Source organism: Molossus molossus, unplaced genomic scaffold, assembly GCF_014108415.1.
Source record: "Molossus molossus isolate mMolMol1 unplaced genomic scaffold, mMolMol1.p scaffold_m16_p_5, whole genome shotgun sequence".
Classification (NCBI taxonomy): Eukaryota; Metazoa; Chordata; class Mammalia; order Chiroptera; family Molossidae; genus Molossus; species Molossus molossus.
The window spans coordinates 60,450,624-60,476,813 of NW_023425388.1; the positions used below are offsets into that span (position 1 = coordinate 60,450,624).

General features: G+C 40.0%; 1 protein-coding gene and 1 pseudogene across 5 annotated transcripts in view; one reads left to right on the top strand and one right to left on the bottom strand.

The window, feature by feature from the left end:
• RUBCN (rubicon autophagy regulator) overlaps window positions 1-25,618 on the bottom strand; it is a 56,000-nt gene extending 30,382 nt beyond the window's left edge. For 2 of the 5 annotated variants that reach the window (XM_036243227.1, XM_036243230.1), the window contains exons 1-3: window positions 25,396-25,618; window positions 9,603-9,756; window positions 423-506 (exon numbers count right to left, since the gene is read on the bottom strand). In XM_036243227.1, coding sequence (XP_036099120.1) covers window positions 423-506; window positions 9,603-9,756; window positions 25,396-25,475 — 318 coding nt within the window. In that variant the 5' untranslated portion in view covers window positions 25,476-25,618. Of the gene's footprint in view, window positions 1-409; window positions 510-9,602; window positions 9,757-15,303; window positions 15,410-25,395 lie in introns of those variants that run through there. The other 3 variants (XM_036243226.1, XM_036243228.1, XM_036243229.1) reach the window with 3 other exon arrangements.
• Window positions 4,244-5,097, top strand: LOC118617557 (annotated as a pseudogene).
• Window positions 25,619-26,190: the final 572 nt, after the last annotated feature.

Sequence of the window (26,190 nt, forward strand, 5' to 3'; positions counted from 1 at the left end):
TTTTTCACCCCTTCCCCAGAGGACAGAAAGTAGTCTAGAATAATGGGTTTGCAACATTTATTTATTATTATTGTTAATTGGCTTTCTAGAGAGGGAGGAAGGGAGAGAGAGAGAAACATCAACTGGCTGCCTCCTGCATGCCCCTCACTAGGGATCGAGCCCACAACTTGGACATGTGTCCTGACCAGGAATCAAACTGGGACCTCTCCATCCATGGATGACCCTCAATCCACTGAGTCACTCTAGCCGGGCACAAAGTGTATTTTTTAAAGCAAATAATCCTCCCCTCCAAATCAGTCCTATAGGGATAATTTCCTCTCCTTAGTTGATAAGAAACTTGACACACACCACCCTTCTGTCCTAGGAGACTCTTCAAATAGAACATCAAACAACAAAACCCTGTGGTTACCTTCATTTCTTACCTTCTCCACATGAAGGGCTGAGTGGGGACTAAGCCAGCGGATGTCTTTCACAAATTGCCAGTAATCAGTCTGGCGGCAACAGACCTGCTGCGAGAACACACATGGTAAACAAATCACTACCACTTTGGACCAAATCTAGTTCTAGTGTTGACATTCAAAGAGAGAGGGAAAAAAGCATAACCTTCCTTTGCCTCAAAAAAGTTCTCAACAGCAATCAAAGGAATTCATATACATGTTCACCTTTTTAAAGGATAACTGTTTAAAATTATTTTAAGTGTTCTTTTGAACAAGTAATTCATACATATTATATAGCATGTTATACAGTGAAAATAATCTATTTTATACCCTTATCTCTCCACATTAAACTATAAGAAAATAAATAATCTGATTTTAAAAATGGGCCAAAGACCTTAACAGACACTTCACCAAAGATAAACACATGGCAAATAAACACAGAAAAAGATACACATCATATGTCGTCAGGGAAATATAAATTAAAACAACACAATAACACTATATACCTATTAGAATGGTCAAAATCCAGAACAATGCCAACATCAAATGCTGGGAAGGACTTAGAGCAAAAAGAACTCTTATTCACTGCTGGTAGTAATGTAAAATGTTATAGCCACTCTGAAAGACAGTTTGGTGGTTTCTTGCAAAACTAAACATACTCTTACCATATGGTCCAGTTATCACACTCCTTGTTATTTACCCAAAGAAGTTGAAAACTTATGTCCACATAAAAACCTACACACAGATGTTTATAGCAGGTTTATTCATAATTAACAAAACCTGGAAGCAATAGAGATGTCCTTCAGTAGGTAAATGGATAAATAAAATGTAGTACATCCAAACAATGAAATGTTATTTAGCACTAAGAAGAAATGAGCTATCATGCCACAAAAAGACATGGAGGAAATTTAAATGCATATTACTAAATGAAAGAATTTGATCTGAAAAGCCTACATACCTTATGATTCCAACTATATGACATTCTGGAAAAGGCAAAACTATGGAGACAGTAAAAAGACAGTGGCGCCACGATTTGTGGTGGGCTGGATGGAGAGGATGAGTAGGTGAAACCCAGAGGATTTTGAGGGCAGTGAAACTACTCTGTATGATACTATAATGGTGGTTACATGTCATTAAAAATTTGTCCAAAACATAGACTGTATAAGACCAAGAATAAACCCTAATGTAAACTATGGACTTTGGGTGATGATGATATATCGATACAGGTTCCTTAGTTGTAACAAATGTGCTACTCTGGTGGGGAATGCTGATACAGTCGCTCCTCGCCATTTCACGCTTAGACTTTCGTGGCTTCACTCTATCGCAGTTTTTTCATATGAGGGACAACTGTATATAAATAAAGAATCCTACTTCGTGGAAATTCATTTATCGCGGTAGAGTCTGGAACTGATTAACCGAGATAAACGAGGGCCGGCTGTAATGGGAGAGGTTATGCAGTAGTGGAGGCAGGAAGTTTGAGAAATCTCTGCACCTTCTGCTCAATTTGGCTGAGAACCTAAAACTGCTTTAAAAATTAAGTCCATTAAAAAAAATGTAGGCTCGCCCTGGGCAGTCTGGCTCAGCAGTTAGAGCTTCGGCCCACAGACCAAAGAGTCACAGGTTCAATTATGGCCAAGGGCAGGTACCTCAGTTTCAGTTCAGTCCCCAGCCGTGGCCAGGGTCTACAGGAGGCAACCAGTCAATGTGTCTCTCTCATGTTGATGTTTCTGTCCCCCCCGCCCGCCCCCCCCCCCCCAACACTCTATCTAAAGATAAATGGAAAAATATCCTAGGGTGATGATTAAAAAAAAATTTAGGCTCACTTAATAAACCACTTTTGGGGGGAAAAAACAGTAGAAAAGAAATAGATTATTCAACAAATATTGTTGGGGAAATTGGCTAGTTGGAAGTAGATAAATTTAGGCATTCTCACAAACTATGTATCAACAGAAATTCCAGCTGGATTGAAGAGCTAAATGTGAAGATGGGGATTGGGGGGAAAATGGGGTGGGGGGAAGAAAAGAAAAGCCTATACATCCCATAAGGGGAAAAAGTAAAAACAGTGGATTTTTTAATTAAAAATATTTTTCAATGAATATAAGCACAAGTACATATCAAAAAGGAAGACTAGTGGCACAAATTTAAAATTTAAAAAGACATGAATGTTCAGTATAATAGCAAAAAATATGCAAGAAATATAAACACTTTATACATTTATCAGTAGGGTACTGATTAAATAAATTAGGGTATTAAATAAATAAATTCATTCATGTAGTATTATACACACATTAAAAATTATGTTGTATATTTGCTGAAAGAGTGACAGCTTCCCAATTCCCCTAATCCTGGGGAAGAAGCACTTAAACCATGTAACAGTCTACTCTAGTTAACAGGTAATAAAATGACAAATGTTTGAATGTTGGGGGAAAAACCAACAACGAAAGATGCTGTATAAATGAAGAACTACTCCTACCACACTGAAAAGCTACAATAATTAAACCTAAATGGTGATGGCACTCAAATGGAGAACAACAGACCATATCTGAAATCCAGAAAAAAACCCATGTGCCAAGGGAATTAAGTATATTCAAAATAGATTATATATGGAGTGGTTTCAATGTAAAAAATTAAGCCATAAAAGTAATATAGAAACCGCCCTGGCTGGTTTGGCTCAGCGGTTAGAGCATTGGCCCACAGACCAGAGAGACCCAGGTTCAGTTCACCCTAAGGGCACGTACCTCGGTTGCAATTTGTCCCCGGCCCAGTTGGGGTCGTGTGGGTGACGGCCACTTGATGTGTCTCTCCCACATAGATGTTTCTCTCTCTCTCTCCCTTCCTCTCTCCCTCCTGCTCTATCTGAAGATAAAGGCAAAAAATGTCCTTGGGTGAGGATAAAGAAAAAAAAGTAATATAGAAACCATGGAGAAACATTTTTAATTATTCTAGAGTGGGGAAGCCCTTTCTAAGCACCATACAGAGCCCAGAAGCCCTAAAAGAAATAATTAATTTGACTTACTAAAAGTCATACATTTCTACATAGTAAAAGCCACCATAAAAAAAAAAGTCAGTCCTGGCGGGTTTGGCTCAGCGGTTAGAGCGTTGGCCCGCAGACCGGAGAGACCCGGGTTTGGTTCCCGCTTAGGGCACATAACTCGGTTGCGGTTTGTCCCTGGCCCTGGTTGCGGTTGTGTGGGTGGCAACCACACGATGTGTCTCTCTCACAATGATGTTTCTCTCCCCCCAACCCCCGGTTCTATCTGAAGATAAAAGCAAAAATGTCCTCGGGTGAGGATAAAAAAAAAAGTCAAAAAACAAACTAAGAAAAAAATATATACAACTCATATTACAAACAAATGACTAATTTTCTTTTTTATTAAATTAAATGTATTGGGGTGACATTGGTTAACACACTACATAAGTTTCAAGTGTATAATTCTATCATACATCATCTGTATTTTGCACTGTGTGCTCACCACTAATTTTCTTAACAAATATAAAGCTCCTATAAAGCCACAGGATAAGACTAAAACTCTAAGGAAAATGGGAAAAAACAGGAAAAGTTGACAGAAAAATAATTTAATGGCTCTTATGAACATCTTCATGGTAAGAGAAATGTAACTTTTCACCTATTATATTGGTGATAATTTAAAGTTTAGTAACACCCTATACTGGCAACAGTATAAGAATTAGATACTCTTATACACTGGGGAAGGTGTAAACAGACATAGCTTCCTAGAGGGCAATTCAGTAATAGCTATAAATATTGAAAAGCACATATCCTTGAGAAAACGCAAGTGAACCTAAGAATGGCAGGCACAGGTTTGGTGGCTGAAAAGGCTGTGCTGCCGTATTTTGACCAAGGTTATGAAGTGCCAGGTGTGCAGGAAGTGGCCATGGCACTGGTGGAGAAGGAAACTTCCAGATACCAACCTACTAAGAGCTACCTGAGCTACAGGTAGCCCCATATTGTTCTACCTTTGAAACCAACATTATGTGAAATAAATTTGAAAGATTGGCTGCTCAAAAACAGAAAAAAAGAAAGACTGGCCAATTAAATCACTCAATATAAAACAATATGAACTTCCAGCCCCTTCCTCAGGCCAGAAAAATGACATTACTGCGTAGCAAGAATGTGTAAACAATTCTGTGGCCCAGTTAGATCATCGAGCAGTTCAAATTGAGAATCTAGAACTAATGTCACAGCATGGATGCAATGCCTAGAAAGCATATAATGAAAATGTAGTTCACATGATTGAACACTCACAAAAAGAGCTCCAGAAGTTAAAGAAACATATTCAAGATTTAAACTGGCCGAGAAAGAACATGCTACTCACATTTCTCTTAATTTCTCAAATTAAGAGAAATGTAGTCAAATTGGGTATCTCTGGTCAGTAAGAATTATGAAATTGAAAGAACTACTGTGCAATTAGAAAATGAAGTCTTTCAAATAAAGCAGCAACATGAAGAGGCCAACAAAGAAAACATCCGACAAGATTCTAGAAAGACAAATCAATTCGGTGGGAGGCAAGTTGGGCTTTCACAGAAGATTAAGCATCTGACTATGAAGGACAACAGCATCTTAAGGAAATCATCAGTGGTTAGGTGTTTAGAAATCATAGAAAGTGGACTGCTATATTCTATTTGTACATTAGCAAAATAAAAAATTTTAACCTGGTGGTAAAAGAAAAGCACATAGCCTTTAGCCTAAGAATTCTACATCTAGGAATATAGTAAAGAGACAAGTGACCTATATACGAGGTTACTCACTATAGCCTTATTACTAACAGTAAATCACTGAAAGCAATCTGAATGTCCACTACCAGAAGACTGGTTAAACAAACTATGGTGTGTGTGTGTGTGTGTGTGTGTGTGTGTACACACACACACACAATGGAACATTATAAAATGACAGATATAAAAAAAGAATGACGCTCTTTAGGTAATGATTTTAAATAAATTATAAGATATATCAAGTGAAAAAAGCAAGGAGCAGAATAGTGATTATAGTGTCCTTTTATTTGTGTGAAAAATCAGGAGGTATAGCAAAGAAAATTATTCATATTTGCTTTTATAAGCATACAAATGCTCTGGAAGAAAACTGGTAAACAGTCGTTACCTAGGTGAAGGAAAGGAAATGAGGCGTTTCACTGGATAGTTTTACACTTTTTTTTTAACCCTATCAATGTATTGTCCACTTTAAAAATTAAACATTTAAAGCAAGTTATAAAGTGATATATACAGTACAATCTTAGTATTTTAAAAAGCACATAATTGCACAGAAAAAAAATTTTTAAATCTACCAAAATAATAAAGAGTGATTGTCATTAGTAGGTAAGGACTAAAAGCCCAGATGCAGGCTATCAAGAAAAATGAGATTTTCTAAGACTATGGTCTTGATGTTATAGCTTTCCGAAGGAACTGATTTTTAAAAAATGTAATACGCATTCCATAACATCCTTACGAAAGCACAGAAAAAATGACCCACATGAATCATTGTACTGGCCCTCCTCCCAGGGCACAACACCCAGAATAGCTTCTTGATGATGCAGCAGCCAGACCTTTGAAAGCCTTAATCTTTAGAGAGGAAATGAAAGGGAAAAACAAGTCCTTGACACAGACATCAATTTTTAGGCCTTTACAAGGCAGAACAGGGCAGTAGTTAAATTAATATGAATCTTTTGTTTTTTATTCTTCCCACTCGGGTCTATAGTTGCTCTGTGTGTGTGTGTGTGTGTGTGTGAGAGAGAGAGAGAGAGAGAGAGAGAGAGAGAGAGAGAGAGAACTGCCTGGTTTGCTTTGCTTTTACTATTAATACAAATGCTATTTTGCAGGTGACCACACACTTTAATTTTTTTTTTAAATATGGTATTAGTGTTTTTTTTAGAGAGAGAGGAAGGGAGAGGGAGAAAGAGCTAGAAACATCAATGTGAGAGAGAACCATCGATAGGCTGCCTCCTGCACGCCCCTTATGGGGATCGAACCCACAACCCGTGCCGGTTTGGTGCTTGGGTCAACACTCAACCCCTGAGCCACACGGGCTGGGCTAATATTCTTCATTGTGATAATCAGGTGCCCTCACAGATATCAACACTTTTAATAACTAGAACAAGATATGTTAATATTGTGTTGCATTTCTAAGCATCTTTAATTTGAGGATTTCACTGACTTTACTATTGCATGACACATTTTCTCTTTCTGGCACAGGTGGTAAAACTGACTAATAATATGGTTAAGTGATTACTCTAGATGACGTTGTAAAATTAGTAACAGAACCCTTTTGCTACCAAGACACAGGTACTTTAACAACTAGAAGGGAGGGCCACTAATCTAGTAGCTATTTTGGTCATCAGTCTGGGAAATGTGTATTGAGTTTTTGTAAAACATGTTGGCATGATTCCCAAGTTTCTAATTTGGAATACTGAGTAGCTGGCAATGCCACAAATTAATATTAAAAATATCAGGAGGAAAGGTAATCTCATGGGAGAAAATAAGTTTGTTTTGGGCCATGTTGTGCTTGGCCTGCAGTACAGATAGCCAGATAATATATAGCAGACAACTAGTCTTATAGATCTGGAGCAGAAATATCTGAGCCTAGGGTTATTAGTATATAGAAGATAGTTAAAACAATACAAGTGAATAAGATTGCTTCAGGAAAATGAACAAAGTAAAAAGAGATAAGTATATAGGACAGAGCCCCATTAAAAACTAAAATCCAAGAAGAAGAGATTCCAGGGAAAGAAACTAAGAAGGCGTGCTCACAGAGGTAGGAGAAGGTCTCTATGACATGATGAAAATAATAATGCCATAAAAGTCAAGGTCTGATGATGGTCAATAGAGAAAAACATAAAGGGGGGTGCGGGATAAGGAGGAGGGTATCTGGGGGGGGGGGGACATATGTAACAAAAATAAATTAATTTTAAAAAATAAAAATAAAGAAAAACACAAAGACAGTGTTCAAAGGAGAAATGTTAGTGAGATTCAATAACATGAGTGTCAGTTTTACTTAAACTTTAGTACCAAGTTCATTAGTGGTACAGGAAGAAACCAGATTGCAGTGGGTTAACTTATTTGTTTTATAAAATCCAACGTTCATATTTCTTTCATAGGACTACAAGTAACTTGAAACTTTTTAAAAAGGAACATTTATTGCCCTGACCAGTTTGGCTCAGTGGTTGTTAAGAGTATCAGCCTGAGGACCAAAGGGTCTCTGGTTCAATTCCCAGTCAGGGGTACGTACCTGAGTTGCAGGTTCAATCCCTGGCCTGGTTGGGGTCGTGTGGGAGGCAACCAATCAATGTGTCTCTCTCACATCAATGCCTCTCTCTCTCTCTGCCTGCCTCTTCCCCCCCCCCCCCCTTGCCCCTTCCATTCTATCTAAAAATCAATGGCAAAATATCCTCAGGTGAGGATTAACAAAAAAAAAAAAAGGAACATTTATTAATTACTTCCAACATGCCATGAACTTCAGTAGGCAAATTTGTATGCTTTTTCATTTAATCTTTTCATCCAAGCATGATACAAATAACATTATCCTCATTTCTACAGATGACAAAAGCAAGGCTCAAAAGGTAGTATGACCAAATAGTTAAGCCTGATAATTTATTATGTTTTTCTAAAGTTTTTCATGTATTATCTCATTTAATTCTCACAACAATCCTATGAGGTGCGTAACAGTGTTATCTCCTCATTTTACAAATGAGGAAACAGGCACAAAGAGTTATATAACTTACCCAATATCACACAGTGGTGAAGCTGATATTAAAATATGACAGTCTGACTCAAAAGTCTATAATTGTAACTACTATGTCATTTTTCCCTGAAAGGACCTGAGCAATGAGTCTGGATTTAAAGATAAATTCTGACTGATTCTAAAGACTTTTTTGTCAGTCTGCTATATAATGTTGCTTCCAAATTCCTAGAATGGTGTTTTAATAATGATGACCATTAAGAACAATTCTTTAAAGTATAAAAGTGAGGCCTTCTCTTTAAAACTCAGTAAAAGAGAAGGCCTCACTTTTATAACTTATTCTGAATAAAGAAAATGTAATCTAAGCCAACTTTTCCACTAACTTCAAAAAATATCCAATAGGAACACTGGTTTTAAGATACTGTTTGGAGGTAATACACACACACACATAAATATATATATTTTTCATCCTCACCCAAAGATATTTTTCCACTGATTTTTTTCAGACAGAGTGGGAGGGAGGAAGGGAAAGAGAGAGATAGAGAAACATTGATATGAGAGACATCGATTGGTTGCCTCCAGCACGATCCTGGGGGATCAAACCCACAACCAAGGTACATGCCCTTGACTGGGAATCAAACTAGGGACTCTTTGGTCCTCGGGTCAACACTCCAACTGCTTAACCAAACAAGCCAGGGCTATACACATTTTAGAAGGGAGGGCAGCACAGTAATTCCTATAAACTACAAATACCTTAATATTAATTCATTAATTAGATATTTTCTGATGTGACTACTAGTTAAGAATAAATTCTGATAAAAAAGAAATATAAGCTTGACTCAGAGGAAAGAGTTCCAGGGAAAAATACTAGGCTCTATCATGGAAAGAGCATGAGTGTCTGGGAACACACTATTATTCACATATTTGTGAGGTTTGATTTTTAAAAAGTAGGAGAATACGAGAACCAATGAATGACTCATTTGACAATTTTATCCAGACCAAACCTTATCTAAAACACTGCAAATGAAGTAATGGCCAAAGAAAGCAAAACCATTAAATATTATTAGCTTCCACTCATTTTCAATACTCAAAGCTTATTAGAAACTCAACATTAATAAAGTTTATATTTAGTTTATATTTAGGACAAACTGTAACCGAGGTATGCGCCCCTAGCGGGAACCGATCCCGGGTCTCTCTGGACCACAGGCTGATGCTCCAACCGCTGAGCCAAACCGGCCAGGGCTTCTTTATTGATTTTAGACAGAGAGGATTGGAGAGGGAGAGAGTGAGATAGAAACATCGATGAGAGAGAAATCCGATTGGCCGCCTCAAGCATGCCCCCAACTAGGGATTTGGCCCACAACCTGGGCATGTGCCCTGATCGGCCATTAGCTTCTCCTTACCAACAACTTAATGCAACTGTTTCTTTCCAACAACTACTTCACCCAATCTGGCACTAAAATAAAAGGTCTACATACCTGGTCACGGATGAGCCCATGATAGAGGATGTTCTGCATGTCCCTGCAAAGCCGTTCCAGGCCACCATACTTGGACCAGACATTGGGGGTGTTGGCTGACACCAAACCCTCCACAGTAGTCTTCAAATTACCCAACAACTGCCAGTGCTCCCTCCTGCAAGAGCATCAATTATACCAATGGTTAGTTAACTTGTTATACCTAATTCTGATCATGTCGAGGAAAGTCTAAGGCAAGAAACTTTCTGCCCCACATCCCAACAGTCTCTCCCCTGCTTTTTTCTGAGAGCACTGAAGATGTAAAAAACACTAGATTTAAAAAAAAACAAAACAAAAAACCTCACATTTACATGGTATATTATGCTTTGCAAGGTGAACTTCATCCACTATTATTTAATCCTCACACAAGTACCCAATAACCCTGTATTTCTAGGAGTATGACCCATCAAGATTCTTTTCTGAACAATGACATTACATGGACAACATATAAAGAGATGAGGACATTCGTTCAAAACCAGAAATATTTTGCCAAACAAAAAATGACTTTTTAAACATATGTTTTTATTGACTTTAGAGGGAGAGGAAGGGAGGGGAAGAGAGAGATTGAAACACCGATGAGAAAGAAACATTGATTGGCTGCCTCTCACACACCCTCTACCAGGGACCGAGCCCGCAACTTGGGCATGTGCACTAATTGGGAATTGAACTGGTGACTTCTTGGTGCATGAGACAATGCTCAACCAACTGAGCCACACCAGCCAGGCAAAAATGACTTTTAATTCACTATATTTCCAGCACTAAGTACACATACCTATACACAAACAGTATGGACAAGAAAATAAATTGTCCATGATTTTTCCCCTGTGATTTTTTTAAGCTAAAATTGAGACAAAATGTTTTTCAGTTTGCACTGAGCCATTTTGGGACATAACCCCAACTTATTCACTTATTCTCCTGGACTATCTAAAGCATTTTAGTGGATCCCTGCCCAGTTTGGCTCAGTGTTTAGACCATCAGCCCGTGGACCAAAGAGTCATGGGTTTGATTCCAGTCAAGGGCATGTACCTTAGTTACGGTTCGATCCCCGGCACTGGCTGGGATCATGCGAGAGGCAGCCAATTGATATGTCTCTCACATCTATGTTTCTTTATCTCTTTCTCCCACCCTCCCACTCATTCTAAAAATCAATGGGAAAATATCCTTGGATGAGGATTTTAAAAAAGCACTTTAGTGGAAAAATTTAAAAATCGCGGCCCTAGATGATCTTCAAAGTTCCTCCTAAATCCCCAGCATTTTCTCAACACAGCTTCAAACCCCATAAAAAACTCAAAACCAACTGCAATTGAATGAAAAAAGTAAGATGCACTGAATCAAACTGGATAAGGTGTCAAACTCCTCATCTATAGTCGCCATGCTGTATATTATATCCTCAGAACTTATTTATCTTATGGCTGAAAGTTTGTACCTTTGGACCACCTTCAACCATTTCCCCCACCTCCCAACCCCCACCTCTGGCAATAAACAATCTGTTCTCTGTTGCAATAAGTTTGGTTTTTCAGATTCACATATAAGTGAGGTCATATAGTATTTGTCTTTCTCTGTCTGACTTATTTCACTTAGCATAATGCCCTCAAGGTCCATCCATGTTGTTGCAAATGGTATTATATTCTTCTTTATGGTTGAATAATATTCCATTGTATATGTGTGTATCAATATCGCATTTACTTTATCTATTAATCTGTCAGTGGTCACATAGGTTGTTTCTGTGTCTTGGCAATTGTAAATAACACTTCAATAAACACAGGGGTGCAGATTTTTTTTAAATTAATGCAGGTATCTTTTTGAGACAGTGATTTTGTTACCTTTGGATATATACCAAGAAAGAGAATTGCTAGATCATATAGTTAGTTCAATTTTAAATATTTTGAGAAATTTGCTTTGTGGCTGCATCAACTTATAATCTCACCAATGGTGCACAAGAGTCCCCTTTTCTCCACATCCTCACCAACACTTGTTATCTCTTATCATTTTGATGCCAGGTGTAAGGTAAAATCTCCTTGTGGGGTTTTTAAAAATGTTTTTATTGCTTTTAGAGAGAGAGGAAGGGAGAGGGAGAAAGAGAGATACATTGATGAGAGAAAGAAACATCGATTGGCTGCTTCCCACACACCCCCTATCGGGGATCGAGCCTGCAACCTGGGCATGTGCCCTGACCAGGTATCAAACAGCAGCCTCTTGGTGCATGGGATGACACTCAACCAACTGAACCACACTGGCCAGGGCTCACTGTAGTTTTGATTTGCATTTCTCTAATGACTGGTGATGTGGAACACCTTTTTATGTACCTGTTGGCAATTTCCCAGTTCTATTTCTATACCAAGCTGAGAGATATCTCAAGATAAGTAAAATGTACACAGACTGAGGTGATCATTGAAATGTCATTTATTACTGGACTGTGAGAAACTGCCATTACAGAGGCCAACTGACTGCCAACTTTCACTTAAGTGACTCTGCACCTCCTATGCTTCCTCAGAGCTAATCTGACCTGTTCTGGTTGAAACTGTTTTTACATTCCAACAAGTTACAATCAAGTCTTGCAGGCCTGACAGCCAGTTTGGTTCTTCCAGTTACTTTGCATATCTGTGTTCTGATTCGTTCTAAATTGATCTTACAAGCTTAACTCTCAAAGAACATCATGATAAATCCTAAAGCAGACACCAAGTACCCTATCATCCTAGGGCTTTGATTCCAAAATTATACAGAGCACTGAAATCCTAGAAACCTGCAATCAACGTACGTGCCCTTGACTGAGAATCAAACTCATGATCCTTCAATGCACAGGCCAACATTCTAACCACTAAGCCACACTGGCCAGGGCAATAATAATAATTCTTTTTTTAAAATTTGATTTACATAGCTAGCCTGATTTAGTGTTTTTACCTTTTTAGGGTCCTTTCTTCTAATTATATAGTTATCATTGTCAGAGCTGAAATACTAAAGTCAATTGAAGCTCATATTCAGTGGTTGGATTAATCCATTAATACTGAGTCTTAGAGGCAAGTAAGCAGATCACCACGAGAAATCAAATACCCCTCCTCATTTTTAACCACATTTTAGAAAGGTCAGTCTTTCCTAGGTTAAACCTGTTTGATAATAATTATTTGGATGGTATCACCCTATATTCACATGTAACCTTTATCTGGGCAGGCCTTTGAAGTGTATTAGGTTCAAAGTACCTCTTTGCAGAGCCACTTCTGCAAGTACACAGAGTTATTCTCCTTCATTCACCATAAATTAATAGCAGTCTTTCTCAGCTTGCTCACCCTGTGCCAAAGAAGAACCAGGCCTGAGTGGCAAGGGCCAGCATAATTCATCTCTACCTGAATCATTTTCATCAGCAAACAGTAACGTCAATCTCAGAATAAAGTCCTACCTGTTTTCTTTTCGGAGGATTTTGACTACATTTCTCTTTAAAGAGCAACAGGAATTGCTTAAGCAACTCAAATAAGGATATCCAAGGAAAAAGTTTTCCTAAATGCCAACTCAATCTTAAGGTTGCCAAATCACAATTAGAAGTTATACACAAAGTTAAAACAGAAAAGTTATAAGCAAATGTTATTTTTTAAAGTGTTACACTAAGCAAGTGAAATAAATGGTAAATAAGTAAGTATTATGCTATTGTAAAGTGAGACTCAATCCCCAAGAAATATATATTGGCCTGTCTTCAATCTCTAATGCCCTTTTCCATGGTAAAAGAAAATAGCTTCAATTTACTGGCATATCTCCTCTACAGTATGCCATGTATGTGAAATGCATAGTGGTACCTACCTGAAATCAGAGTTGAAAATCAGGTTGTTTTAAGTCAGGTAATGATTTAATCCATGGAATGTGAGGCAAGGTATGTGACATCCATATGATGGAATATCATGAAACCATTAAAATTTTTTTATTAGGAAGCATTTCCAAAGCTAATAATAGTAGGTTAAAGTATAAAAAATATATATAAAATTATGTTTGTGATCTCAACATAAAAATAAGAAATAATATGTTAATAGTTGTTACTTTTGGTTATATGAGGGGAAGTACAGAAGAGTTGTTTAGGCATTCCTTGAGGCTATCAATTAATGGAAGATCAATAATCTGAACAAAGTTAGTGCTGAAAAGTATCATGAGTATTTATTTATTTATTTATTTTAATCCTCACCCAAGGACATTTTTCCATTCTTTGTTCAGCTAGAGTGGGAGGGAGAGAAAGGAACAGGGAGAGAGAGGAACAGAGAGAGAGAGAAACATCAACATGAAAGGAACACATCGAGTGGCTGCCACCCACACGACCAACCAGGGCCGGAGACAAACTGCAACTGAGGTACGCGCCCTTAGCGGAACCGAACCCGGGTCTCATGGGACCGTAGGCCGATGCTCTAACCACTGAGCCAAACCGGCCAGGGCTCATGAGGATTTTTTTTTTTTATTTAGTTATTTTTTATCCTCACCTGAGGATATTTTTCCATTTTTTGTACAGATAGAGTGGGAGGGAGAGAGAGGAAGGGACAGAGAGAGAGAAACGTCGACGTGAAAGGGACACATCGAGTGGCTGCCACCCGCACGACCAACCAGGGCCGGGGACAAACTGCAACCGAAGTACGTGCCCTTAGCGGGAACTGAACCCGGGTCTCTCCAGACCGCAGGCCGACGCTCTAACCGCTGAGCCAAACTGGCCAGGGCTCATGAGGATTTTTTAAATACTCAAGTATCAAGGGCACTTATGCTGAAAGACTGTGGTCAGGCAAGCACCTGGGACTTTTAACGCCGGAAAGCACTTTCTGGAAAGAAGTAGTGGGTTCCTTCTTAAAGTACAGAAAAACATTAATAAGTGAAATAATTATTGGCAACACTGAAGTGGCAATTTTCTTCTTATCTGGCTTCATATTTTTTGTTTTTAAATATGTTGTATTTAACTTGTAGAATATGTAGTTAAATATTTATGATGCTTTTAAAATAAATAATACGCTTACAGAAAAAACATATTTGACTGTTATACAGTCTCTCCACTCTGATGCACCTAGAAAACCCTAACCACTGGCCAGTCCCATCCTTTTAATGGCTGACAACAGAATTTTAATGTCCCGGAGAGAATAAGCAGTACTTGTAGGCATGCTTTGTAACTTCATACCTATCCAAATTATGTTTCACCAATCACACTAAATTTGAATAATATCAAATTTACTGAATTTCAACAATGAGTAGATTTAACAAAAGAAAGTAAAATCCCTTATGTTAGAAACCTAACCACTGATGGTATACAAACTCCTTATTATGTAGTTCAAATTCTCTATCCTTTGGACCCAATCTAAATACCAACTTCCCTATTCAGTATTCTCAATTAAAAAAATTTTTTTTCCCTTTATTGATTTTAGAGAGAGGGGAAGTGAGAGGGAGAGAGAGACAGAAACATCGATGAAAGAGAACATCAATTGGCCGCCTCTATGGTAATGATCCCCCACAACCTGGGCATGTGTCCTGATTGGGAACCAAACCTGCGACGTCTTGGTGCATGGGTTGATGCTGAACCAGTGAGCCACACTGGTCAGTGTTCTCAAGTTGAATACAGTTTCTCTCTCACTCTCTCACTCTCTCTCTCTAATGCAATCTATTACAAACATGACAACCTCACACCTACTACCATAACTTCATTCATACAGACCTTTTCACTTGGAAGGCTTCTCTTCTTGTCTCATTCAGGGATTCAGGCTCAACTCTAATTCAATATTTTCCCAAAATGTTCTGCCCTGGCCGGTTTGGCTCAGCGGTTGGAGCGTCGGCCTGCGGTAAAGAGAGACCAGGGTTCGGTTCCCGCTAAGGGCACGTACCTCGGTTGCAGTTGGTCCCCGGCCCTGGTTGGTCGTGCGGGTGGCAGCCACTCGATGTGTCCCTTCACATCGATGTTTCTCTCTCTCTCTCTCTTCCTCCCGCTCTATCTGAACAAAAAATGGAAAAACCTAGGATTTAAAAAAAAAAAAAATGTTCTAAATAATCTGACCTATGCCCTGGCTTAGCGGTTAGAGTGTCAGACTGCGGTCCAGAAAGACCCGGGTTCAGTTCCCATTAAGGGCACGAATCTCAGTTGCAGTTTGTCCCCAGCCCTGGTTGGGTTGTGCAGGTGGCAGCCACTCGATGTGTCCCTTTCACATCGATGTTTCTCTCTCTCTCTTTCCCTCCCACTCTATCTGAACAAAAAATGGAAAAATGTCCTTGGGTGAGGATAAAAAAATAAATAAATAAAGTGAATTCTGAAAACCAAAAATAATAATAATAATAATCTGACCTATTATAATTCCATTGTAAGAAACCCCATTATATATGCTGTGAATATACCATTCCTCCTAATAACCTTTTAAGAAAAAATGTTATTTAACAGTATGTGGTTTGTTTCCTTAAAGAAAGAGACCATGTGTTTTCTATTTAGTTATATTTTTAATAAGCAGAGAGAAAATGACATTCAGTGGAAGGAGAACAAGCTTCACAGTCAGGCCAACCTATATTTGAATCATAGCTCTCCACAAACTAGCTATGCATCCTTGGGGGAGCCATTTAAACCCTTTAAGCTTCAGTTCCCTCAGAGGGGAGAAATCTACAGAAATATTTCTTCCCTTTTCTCTGTCCTTTTCCTTTGAACTTCCATTGCATAAATCTAATAAATCCAAAAAAATCAGAAGGGGTATCTAGTATAAAGCCTTCTTACACATTCTGCCTCAGAGAAAATTCTGCCAAAAAATTATCTGGGATTGAACAGTCTGCAACATAATTAAGACTGGTCACAGTGCTCCATAGCCAAAGAATATCACCACTGCATTTAAACTCAGGTCAAATTTCCTCTTAGTGAGCACAGATTCCAAGGCCCTGTTTATGTTCATGGTGCCCTCATAGACAAAGAAAAGCTGGGAAAGACTTCCTCAGTATTGGATGTACCTTGTATACAACAGACTCAAATCTGCTTACTTGATAGAATGGAAGAAACATGTAAGTTTTACTGCAACACCATAAGGTTGATTTCATGAGTCATAGAAGAAAGCCAACCTCATTACCTAAGTCACATCTTATGTTATCTGGGTAACAGAGTGCTTTACAAGCAAGGTAAAGGAGGCACATACCACCACCTCAATAGCAAAGGTACAGGAGAAAAGACAGTGCTTCAGTCGCCTCAGTTTTAGGGATACTATTTTAAAGTAAAAGGTGACCATCCTTAGAACTAACACTAACCTACCTTAAAAATTGCTGAGGGAAAGAAACAGCAAGAGAATATCGTAAAAGTCATTTTAAAAAAGTGACAGAATTAAGACCAAACAGATATGAGATAAAAATAAATGACAATAGGCCCAACCAGTGTGGCTCAGTGGACTGAGCGTCCTCCCATGCACCAACAGGTCACTGGTTCGATTCAGGTCAGGGCACATGCCCCTGTTGAGGCTCAATCCCCACTACAGAGCATGAAGGAAGCAGCCTATGGATATTTCTCTCTCATTGATGTTTCTCTCTCTCTCCCCCCCCTTCTTCTCTCTCTCTCAAAAAAAAAAAATTCAATAAAACATATTTTAAAAGTAAATAAATAAATGTCAATACAATATATTCAACTAGTTAAAAAAAAAAAGCCAATCAAACAAAAAGGCAGGAGAAAACTATGATATTAATATCAAGGTTGTATTTAAGGCAAGAACCACTAAAAAAGACAAAGGGGGCATAATAAAAATATAGCTCTTATTACTTTTTATGTATCTCATAACATGGTCTCAAAATATATAAAACAAAACACACACCAAAAACTGCAGGGAAAAAAAAACAAAAAGAAAAATGAAATGAGAAAAAATGGTAATGGGGGATTAAAATTTAGACCATGAAAACCAAAAGTAAGAAAGTGATAAAAAGAGCTGATTAATATATAATTAATAAGGTTTTTCTATTACATCTAGAAAGCTATATCCTGAGAATACTTTATTAGAACACTCATAGAACATTCACAAAAATTGGCCTTGTACTAAGGCACGCACACACACACAAAAGTCAATTAATCCTCAAAAGTAAAAGTAGTACAGACAGTCTCTGACCAGAAAGCAATAAGATAGTGATCAAACAACAAATGTAGAACAAACAAATAGGGGGAAAAATACCCTTGGAAAAATTTAAATTCTCAAATAACTCTTGAGGACGAAAAAATAAAATAATGAATGGTGTTGAAGTAGGGTAGAAGAAGAATCATTATGCCATTATTATGACTCTTACCACTTTCTTCTCAAAAGTATCCAAATGAGAGAGCTCATAGGGAGACTGTCTTAGAACCCTTTAGAAATTATGGGATTCTCCTCTGGCCATTTTGACTCAGGGGTTGAGCATCGGCCTGCAGATCAGAGAGTCCCGGGTTCGGTTCCCACTAGGAGCATGTACCACCAAAAAAAAAGAAGAAAAAGAAAAAAAAAAAGAAATGATGGGATTCTGCTATTTTCTAGTAAAAAATCAATTATCTCTTCAGTCCTACAATCCAGCAGGTTTATTATGAGTTTTGGTGGCAGAGGCCATGACTCCATAAACTCTGATAGTTTGCCAAGTCCCCCTATTCAGTCACTATAATTTATGACTTCCTTTAATAATCTAGTCTTCTCCTAATCAAGTGTGGGTTAAACTTCAAGTGAGCCCAATCCAGAGGAACTAAAAACATGTAAGCATGCTGTAGTTGTTTCCTAAAAAATTCAGATTACATCTATAACAGCACTGTTCAATCAAATTTTCTGTGATGCAGGAAATGTTCTCTGTTGTCCAATATGGCAGCCACTAGTTGCTGTGACCATTAAGCCCTTGAAATCTGGGTAGTGTGCCTAAAGAACTGGAATTTTAAACTGTATTTAATTTAATTAATTTAAACTTTAATAACCATATGTGTCCCAGCTGGTGTGGCTCAGTGGATTAAGCACTGTCCCATGGACTGAGAGGTCCTGGTTCGATTCCTGGTCACGGCACATGCCCGGATTGCGGGCTCGATTCCCAGTAGGGAGTGTGCAGGAGGCAGCCAATTGATGTTTCTCTCTCACATTGATGTTTCTATCTGTCTTTCCCTTCCTCTCTCTAAAAACAGATCAATAAAAAAAATAAGTAAGTAAATAACCATATGTGGCTAGTGGCTGTCATGTTGGATAGAGCTATTCTAAAAATTTTGTTGGGAGAGGGAGGGAGAGGGAGAGAGAGAGATGGAAACATTGATGAGAGAGAACATCAACTGGCCGCCTCCTGCACATCCCCAATGGGGACTGGGCCCACAACTAGGGCATGTGCCCTGACCGGGAATCAAACCAGCGACCTCTTGGTGCATGGGTAGGTGCTCAACCACTGAGCCACACCAGCCCGGGTAGACAGAGCTATTCTATAACCACCCAGGTAGGCTGATGAAACTTAACGAAGATTACAAAACAAAACAAAAAAACAGAAAATTCCATTTAGTGGAAAAAGTGATGAAGCAGCTATAAAAAGCAGAAACAGCTATGGGGAGGGTAAATACTGAGAAAAACTTCAGCTTAGGGCCCCTGCTGTCAGCTGATAAACCTCCACTTTCTAGGTTCTGACAATAGCATTTGTCCCAAAAAACTTAAAGTGCATGTCTCTGTGGGGTCTTTTTGTATTAATAATTGGAGTAGCAGTATGGGTTGCTCAGTAGTTATGTAATTATCCTGCTTTGCTGCCAGTGCAATATAAACTGCCAACTCGTAGAATAGGGAGAAAAGGGAAAAAAAGGCTCTTTCAATGGCAACAGTACCACTTTATGAGACATGACCAAATCGTACCATTTTCATTCCCTGAACAAATATTTACTGAACACCAATTATATGTCAGGCACTATGCTAGGCTTATGGTGGTTAAAGAGGAAGAGACTCCATCTCTCAGGGCATCCAGAATGCAATGGGGAAAATGGGCACTATATAAAATGTTACAAAGTGAGAAATGTTATAATAAGAGAGATGAAAAAGGACAGGTAAGGAATGCCCTTCCAAAGGAAGGATGACTAAGGATGACTAAGAGCTCTCCAGGTAAAGGAGGAGGCATTACAGAGTATGTAAAAAAGCAAGAATGAGAATGGTGAGGAAGGAGATGTGAGAGCAAGAGAATGCATGGCTTTGTAACTGGGAATTTCATAGGGACTAAAGTACAGACTGAATACCAGGGAAGAAGTTTTGACTATTTTAAGATTTTTTACTGATTTTGCCTGGCTGATGTGGCTCAGTGGGTTGAGAGTCGTTCCATGGACTGAGGAGTCCCAGTTTTTGTTTTTTAATTTTTTTTTTCTTTATTGATTTTAGAGAGAGGAAGGGAGAGGGAGAGAGAGGAATAGAAACATCGATGAAAGAGAACATCGACTGTCCACCTCCTGCGTGCCCCCACTGGGGATCGGGCCTGCAACCTGGGCATGTGCCCTGACCAGGAATCAAACCGGCGACCTTCTGGTGCAGAGGTCGATGCTCAACCAATGAACCACACTGTCTGGGCAGGAGTCCTAGTTTTTGATTCCTTGTCAGGGCACACGCCTGGGTTTCAGGCTCAATCCCCAGTAAGGGGCTTGCAGGAGGCAGCCGATCGATGTTTCTATCTCTCTCTCTCTCCTCCTCTCTTTCTAAAACAAAATCAATAAAAACATATTTTTTTAAAAAGATTTTTTTTTTATTGATTTTTAGAGAGAAAGAGAGAAATACCGATGTGAGACTGGAACATCAATATGCCCCCTACCAGGGATAGAGCTTGAAACCCAGGCATGAGCCCTGACTGGAATCAAACCAGCAACCTTCCAGTGCACAGGACAATGCCGAGCAACTGAGCCACACTGGCCAGGGCTGACTACTTTATACTTTTAATGAGAAAGCACTGAATATTTCTGAGCAAAATACTACAGTAATTTGCTTCTGAAAAATAAAGCTGGTTGCAATGTGGAGGCTGTCTGGAACTGGGGGACTAAATTCAGATTGGGAGATTAAGTAAGAGACTACTGAGAAAATCCATGACAGATAATAAGCATCTTCAGTAAATATTTTGTTTATATCTACCCAGAATTTATGCCCCTTCTTTTGGTAACAGGACCCCAATTTTCCACAGAGAAATCATACCTCTGCCACTTACTCTGGTCTATGAAGTTCTAAGGAAGTATCACCCTACCCAGGACCCAGGATTGGGTACATAATTTAGTCCTGACTCAGCAGCATATTCCATACCCTGAAACAGGAATATAACTCACGTCAGTCTAAAAAGAGTCAGCCCAGAATTTCTGCTCTTACTATACATATCGAGACTGTATCCTTTTTTATGTATTTTTTTAGTTGGGACTGCTAAACTTCAATTTATTAAGGGTTGCCCTGTAGAAAAGTCAGCCTGGGAATGAGGCCAACATACCAGAATAAAGAGCACATAGATAGGGAGAAATTTTTGTTTAAGCACACACCTACATTTTGCCATTCTTGAAACAATACTACTCTCTGGATTTTTCATTACTATTAGCCTATATATTTAGAAATGGAGAGAAAAATAAAGCTTCAAGATAAAAATCAGGAACAGAATTCAGAGAACCTGGTGACTGCCTGGATATGGAAAATGAAGAGGGAAGAATCAAATTTCACTCTGAGGCTTCTGGCTTGGTTGATTGACTGGAAAGTTCTATTAACTGAGATAGAGAACAGAAGAAGAAAAGGTTTTGGTCAATATAATGAGCTCAGTTTAGAGACACCAAAAAGTATCTTAATACTTGAATTATGACTCTATCTAGATCACTGCACCAGGAAAACTGTACATGTAGCTGGGTTCCAAACTCAGAAATAGACTGTACAGCCCAAGGCAGTCTAGGGTAACAGAGCAATGCTAGAAGAACCATTCCTTTAACTGTTTAGTATTTCACCAGAAAAGCTCCAAAAAAACAAACAAAACAAAACTGGCATTTAGGAAACCCTAGGGCAAGTGAAGTATCATCCCTAAGCATTTTGCTAGAGTGATTAGCTAGGTGGAAAACAATAGGGGACATAATTATATTCCAAGGATGAAGTTAAGAGCTAAGCCAACACTCCAGTCCTCAGTGTGCCCAACTCAGATAGAGAAGCCATGGAAGGAGGAAGAGCAGGCTATATCACTGCAAACAACAACCAAAAGAACACACACCAACCTTATTTCAAGAAAAGTAGGGAGGGAACAGAAGTAGTCATTTTCTTGCACTTAGTAATACCAGGCACTCTGTGAGGAACTTTATGCATGGTATCTTATCGAATCCTCACAACTTACCAGTCAGGAAGGCATCATTCTTCCTACTCAGACAGGATGAGCCAGGTTAAGCAGTAGAACAACTATTCAAATGCATGTCTACCTGGCTATAAAGCTTAAGCACATTTCCCTACATCAAGTACTTTCAAAAAATATATTGAAAAGCTGTATCTTTCCTGTATTTAAAAAAAAAAAAAAAAATGATGCCATCTCATCAGGAAGAATGTTTGTGAATTAGGTGTTTTATTGACCATAGACAGGTTATGTTTACAGTAACCCAGACACAATGTCTCAAGTACCAGTTGTCTATCTGGAGCTAAGGAGGCCATCAGTGCCATGAAGCCTCACTAAACAACATTCTGAGTTAACCAACCACCAACAGAGTAGGCCATAACAACAATATGAGTGACTTTAAGGGAAATAATCTCACTGCTAAAATTAAGTTTTGACTAGAGTTCCTTGATTCAGTCACATATGGATGAACAAACAAAACAGAAACAGATTCACAGATATAGAGAATTGAGGGTTGTCAGATGGGAAACAGTTTGGGGGACTGTGTTAAAAAGGTGATGAGATTAAGAAATGAAAATTGGTAGTTATAAAACAGTCTTAAGGATTTAAGTACAGCCCTGGCCAGTTTGGCTCGGCGGTTAGAGCGTCGGCCTGCGGTCCGGAGAGACTCGGGTTCGGTTCCCGCTAAGGGCACGTACCTTGGTTGCAGTTTGTCCCCAGCCCTGGTTGGGTCGTGCGGGTGGCAACAACTCGATGTGTCCCTTTCACGTCGATGTTTCTCTCTCTCTCTCTCTCCCTCTCACTCTATCTGAACAAAATATCGAAAAAAATGTCCTCGAGTGAGGATAAAAAAAAAAAGATTTAAGTACAGCATAGGGAATACAGTCAATAATATTGTAATAACTATGTATGATGGCTGGTAGGTACTAGAATATCAGGGGGTTCACTTCATAAATTATATGTTGTCTGATCACTATGCTATACACCTGAAACTAATATAAAATAATATTGAATGTCAACCGTAATTCAAAAATAGTCAAATATGGAAAAAAATAACAGACAGAAAAAGATACTTGCAAAGGAGCTCTCCTATTGGCCTGAATGACAGGCACTATCTTATACATTTCTTTCCCACTATACAGTAGCAAAGTGAGAGGCAGCATAGCATAGGTATTAAAAGTGCAGACTCAGGGGACAGATTGCCTGGGTTTGAATCCCAGTTCTATCAGGGATTCACTGTATGACCTTCGCAAGTTATTTATCATATGTCTCAGTTTTCTCATCTGTTAAATGGTGATAACAGAGTATCTATTTCATCCATTTGTTATGAAAATTAAATAAGTTTACTTGTAAAACTCTTAAGCAGCCCTACCATGTGATAAATATGTATCTGTTAAATATATTAAGAAAATAACTAACCCAATTAGATGCCCAGCTATGGGGAGAAAATCTGAACCTGAATTTCCAACTAAGGTTCTCCCACATAAACTGGTAGAAGAAAATAAAACTAAGTCTAAGACTTGTTTAGAATTTATATGGGACCTCTTACACGAAACATTTCACAGACATCTGGAGGAAGAATAGAGAGCCAAATATACACAGGCAGAAACTGAAACATGGAAAAGGGAAGTAAGACGTTCGGTTTCACTAACACATCATTCACAGATCTCAGGCAAGAACCCCAATGTCCTGTCAGTCCAGGTTTTGTACAGCAGGTGACAGGCTAACTGTGCACATAAAAGAGGAGTCAGCCTTTAAAACAGCCAGGTCTTCACCCACGCACATCTCATTAATTTTTCCTTATTGACATTTCCTCAGAGGTAGATATTCTACCTCCAGTCTTTGGACCTCAGCTCCCTGAGACCGTAAGTGTATGTGAATGTTTATAAGTCAAACAAGATTCCCTTAAGCCATAGACTTGCTCTATCCTGCCACCATTGTTGATTTTTTTTTTTTTTCCTTTATTGATTTTAGGGAGAGAGGAAGGGAGAGGGAGAGAGAGAGAAGGAAACATGGATGAGAGAACATGGACTGGCTGCCTCCTGCATGCCCCCACTGGGGATTTGGCCCACAACCTGGGCTTGTGCCCTGACCGGGAATCGAACTGGCCACCTCTTGGTGCATGGGTCAACACTCAACCACTGAGCCATACCAGCCCATTGCTGATTCTTAACAGGTTAAGATCAGAATTATTAATGAAGCAACCCTAAATATGGGAAGCACCTCTATTTTTTTTTTTTTTTAATCCCCACCCGAGGACATTTTTCCACTTTTTTGTTCAGATAGAGTGGGAGGGAGAGAGAAGAAGAGAGAGAAAGAGAGAGAGAAACATCGACGTGAAAGGGACACATCGAGTGGCTGCCACCTGTACAACCGACCAGGGCCGGGGACAAACTGCAACCGAGGTACGTGCCCTTAGCAGGAACCAAACCCGGGTCTCTCTGGACCACAGGCCGACGCTCTAACTGCTGAGCCAAATCGGCCAGGGCGGAAGCACCTCCATTTAAGTCACCATTTCAAGTAGTTTATGTCCTGGCCAGTGTGGCTCAGTTAGTTGGAGCTTCCTCGTGCACTGAAAGGTAGCAGGTTTGATTCCTGGTCAGGGCACATGCCTGGGTTGCAGGCTCCATCCCCAGTTGGGGAGGATTCGGGAGGCAACCAATCAATGTCTTTCTCACATCAATGCCTCTCTCTTTCTCTCAAATCATTAAACATGTCTTTGGGCAAGGATTAAATAAATAAGTAAAGTGGTTTTTAAAATCTTAAACCCTCTAATTTCTAGAAGGTATGAACTCGAGGACAATAGTTCTATAAAAATAAATGTGAAATTGCTTAGTTGCATTGTGAGGAGGGAGTGAAGGGATTAAAAATGAGAAGTCAATGACAGAGAGGTCCTGCCACGCTGATAGGGATCCAGCACTGACAAAGGGCACGCACACAATTTCTAAGCCCATTAGCAAGCCCCCTCCGGACACCATTGCCATTACAATGGCTCACTTTCATCCACAGGCCCTCCTTCTCACCTTCTTCCTCACACTCATCGCTGCCTAAGTTTCTCTGCAGGCCACTCATAATGCCTAACCTTTGCTCCCAGAAATTTTCACAACATCAACCTTCGTAATATTGGCCCGACTTGCTCGCTGTCACCGCAAGTTTCATTTCGGGGCTCCAACCTTGTGCCCTATTCCTGTCTATAGACTCTGGCCTATACACTCTCACTACAGCGCCTCTCCATATTCATCTCTTATCCAGCACCCACTTGTGCTCTCCCCGGCCTCAACATATCCTCTCCACCCTCCCGCACCCTCAGTAACCTGTTCCCTCCTCCGTCCTATCCACGCCCCGCCCGTCCCTCCTCTTGGAATTTCTTCCCAAACAAGTCGCCCACAGCAGTCGCCCTCGTGTCTGTTACACCCGGCACGCTCCCCACCCTCTCCGAGCCCTCCCAAGCCTCCCGGAGCTTCAGCTCACTCATCGCCCTGGACTCCCCTGCCCCTTCCCAGCCCACCTGCTCTCCTCCGGCAGGCGCTCCTGGCAGTCGCCAAGCTCCACTCCCGCGCGCTCTGGCCCCATCCGGGGCTGCGACATCACCTCCTCTCTGAAGAGAGGCGTCTCTGCCGCTTCGCCCCTCAGGGCTCCCGGAGCCGCCCCCCACCCCCAAGAACATAGGAGAGACCCACGGCGGGTGGGCTCAGGATGATGCACTACACCCGGGTGACCGCAGCGGCAATGAATGCTGCCTCAGCTGCGGTTTCTATTCCGGCCACCCCCACTTCCGGCTCCAAAAACTACAACTCCCAGAAAGCATTGCGAAGGCCGGCCGCTCCCGGCATGCACCGCCCTATCCAATCCGAGGCCCTGCTCGCTCGGACTGCAGGCCCTGGCGGCTTGCTTGTGGGCGTGCAACAGTCTCAGGAGTCCCTAGCTACCGGTGTGGACCTTAACAAACTGCTGTCACATTTCACCCTTCGGACAAAACTCCGTCCTTGGTCTAGACTAGGAAATAACGCTGGTCTTAATTTGGTTAATCCCACTTTAGCCTACACTGTGTTTTGTGTTTTTTTTTAATCCTCGCCGGAGGACATTTTTGCATTCAACATTTTTGCATTCATCTTCAGATAGAGCGGGAGGGAGAAAGGGAGGAAGAGAGAGAGAGAAACATGGATGTGAGAGAGACACCCACATGACCCCACCCGGGGACAAACTGCCCCGGGGACAAACCGAAGTACGTGCCCCTACCCGAACCGAACCAGGGACTCTGGTCCGTAGGCTGCCGCTCTAACAGCTGAGCCGGGGCCAGCCT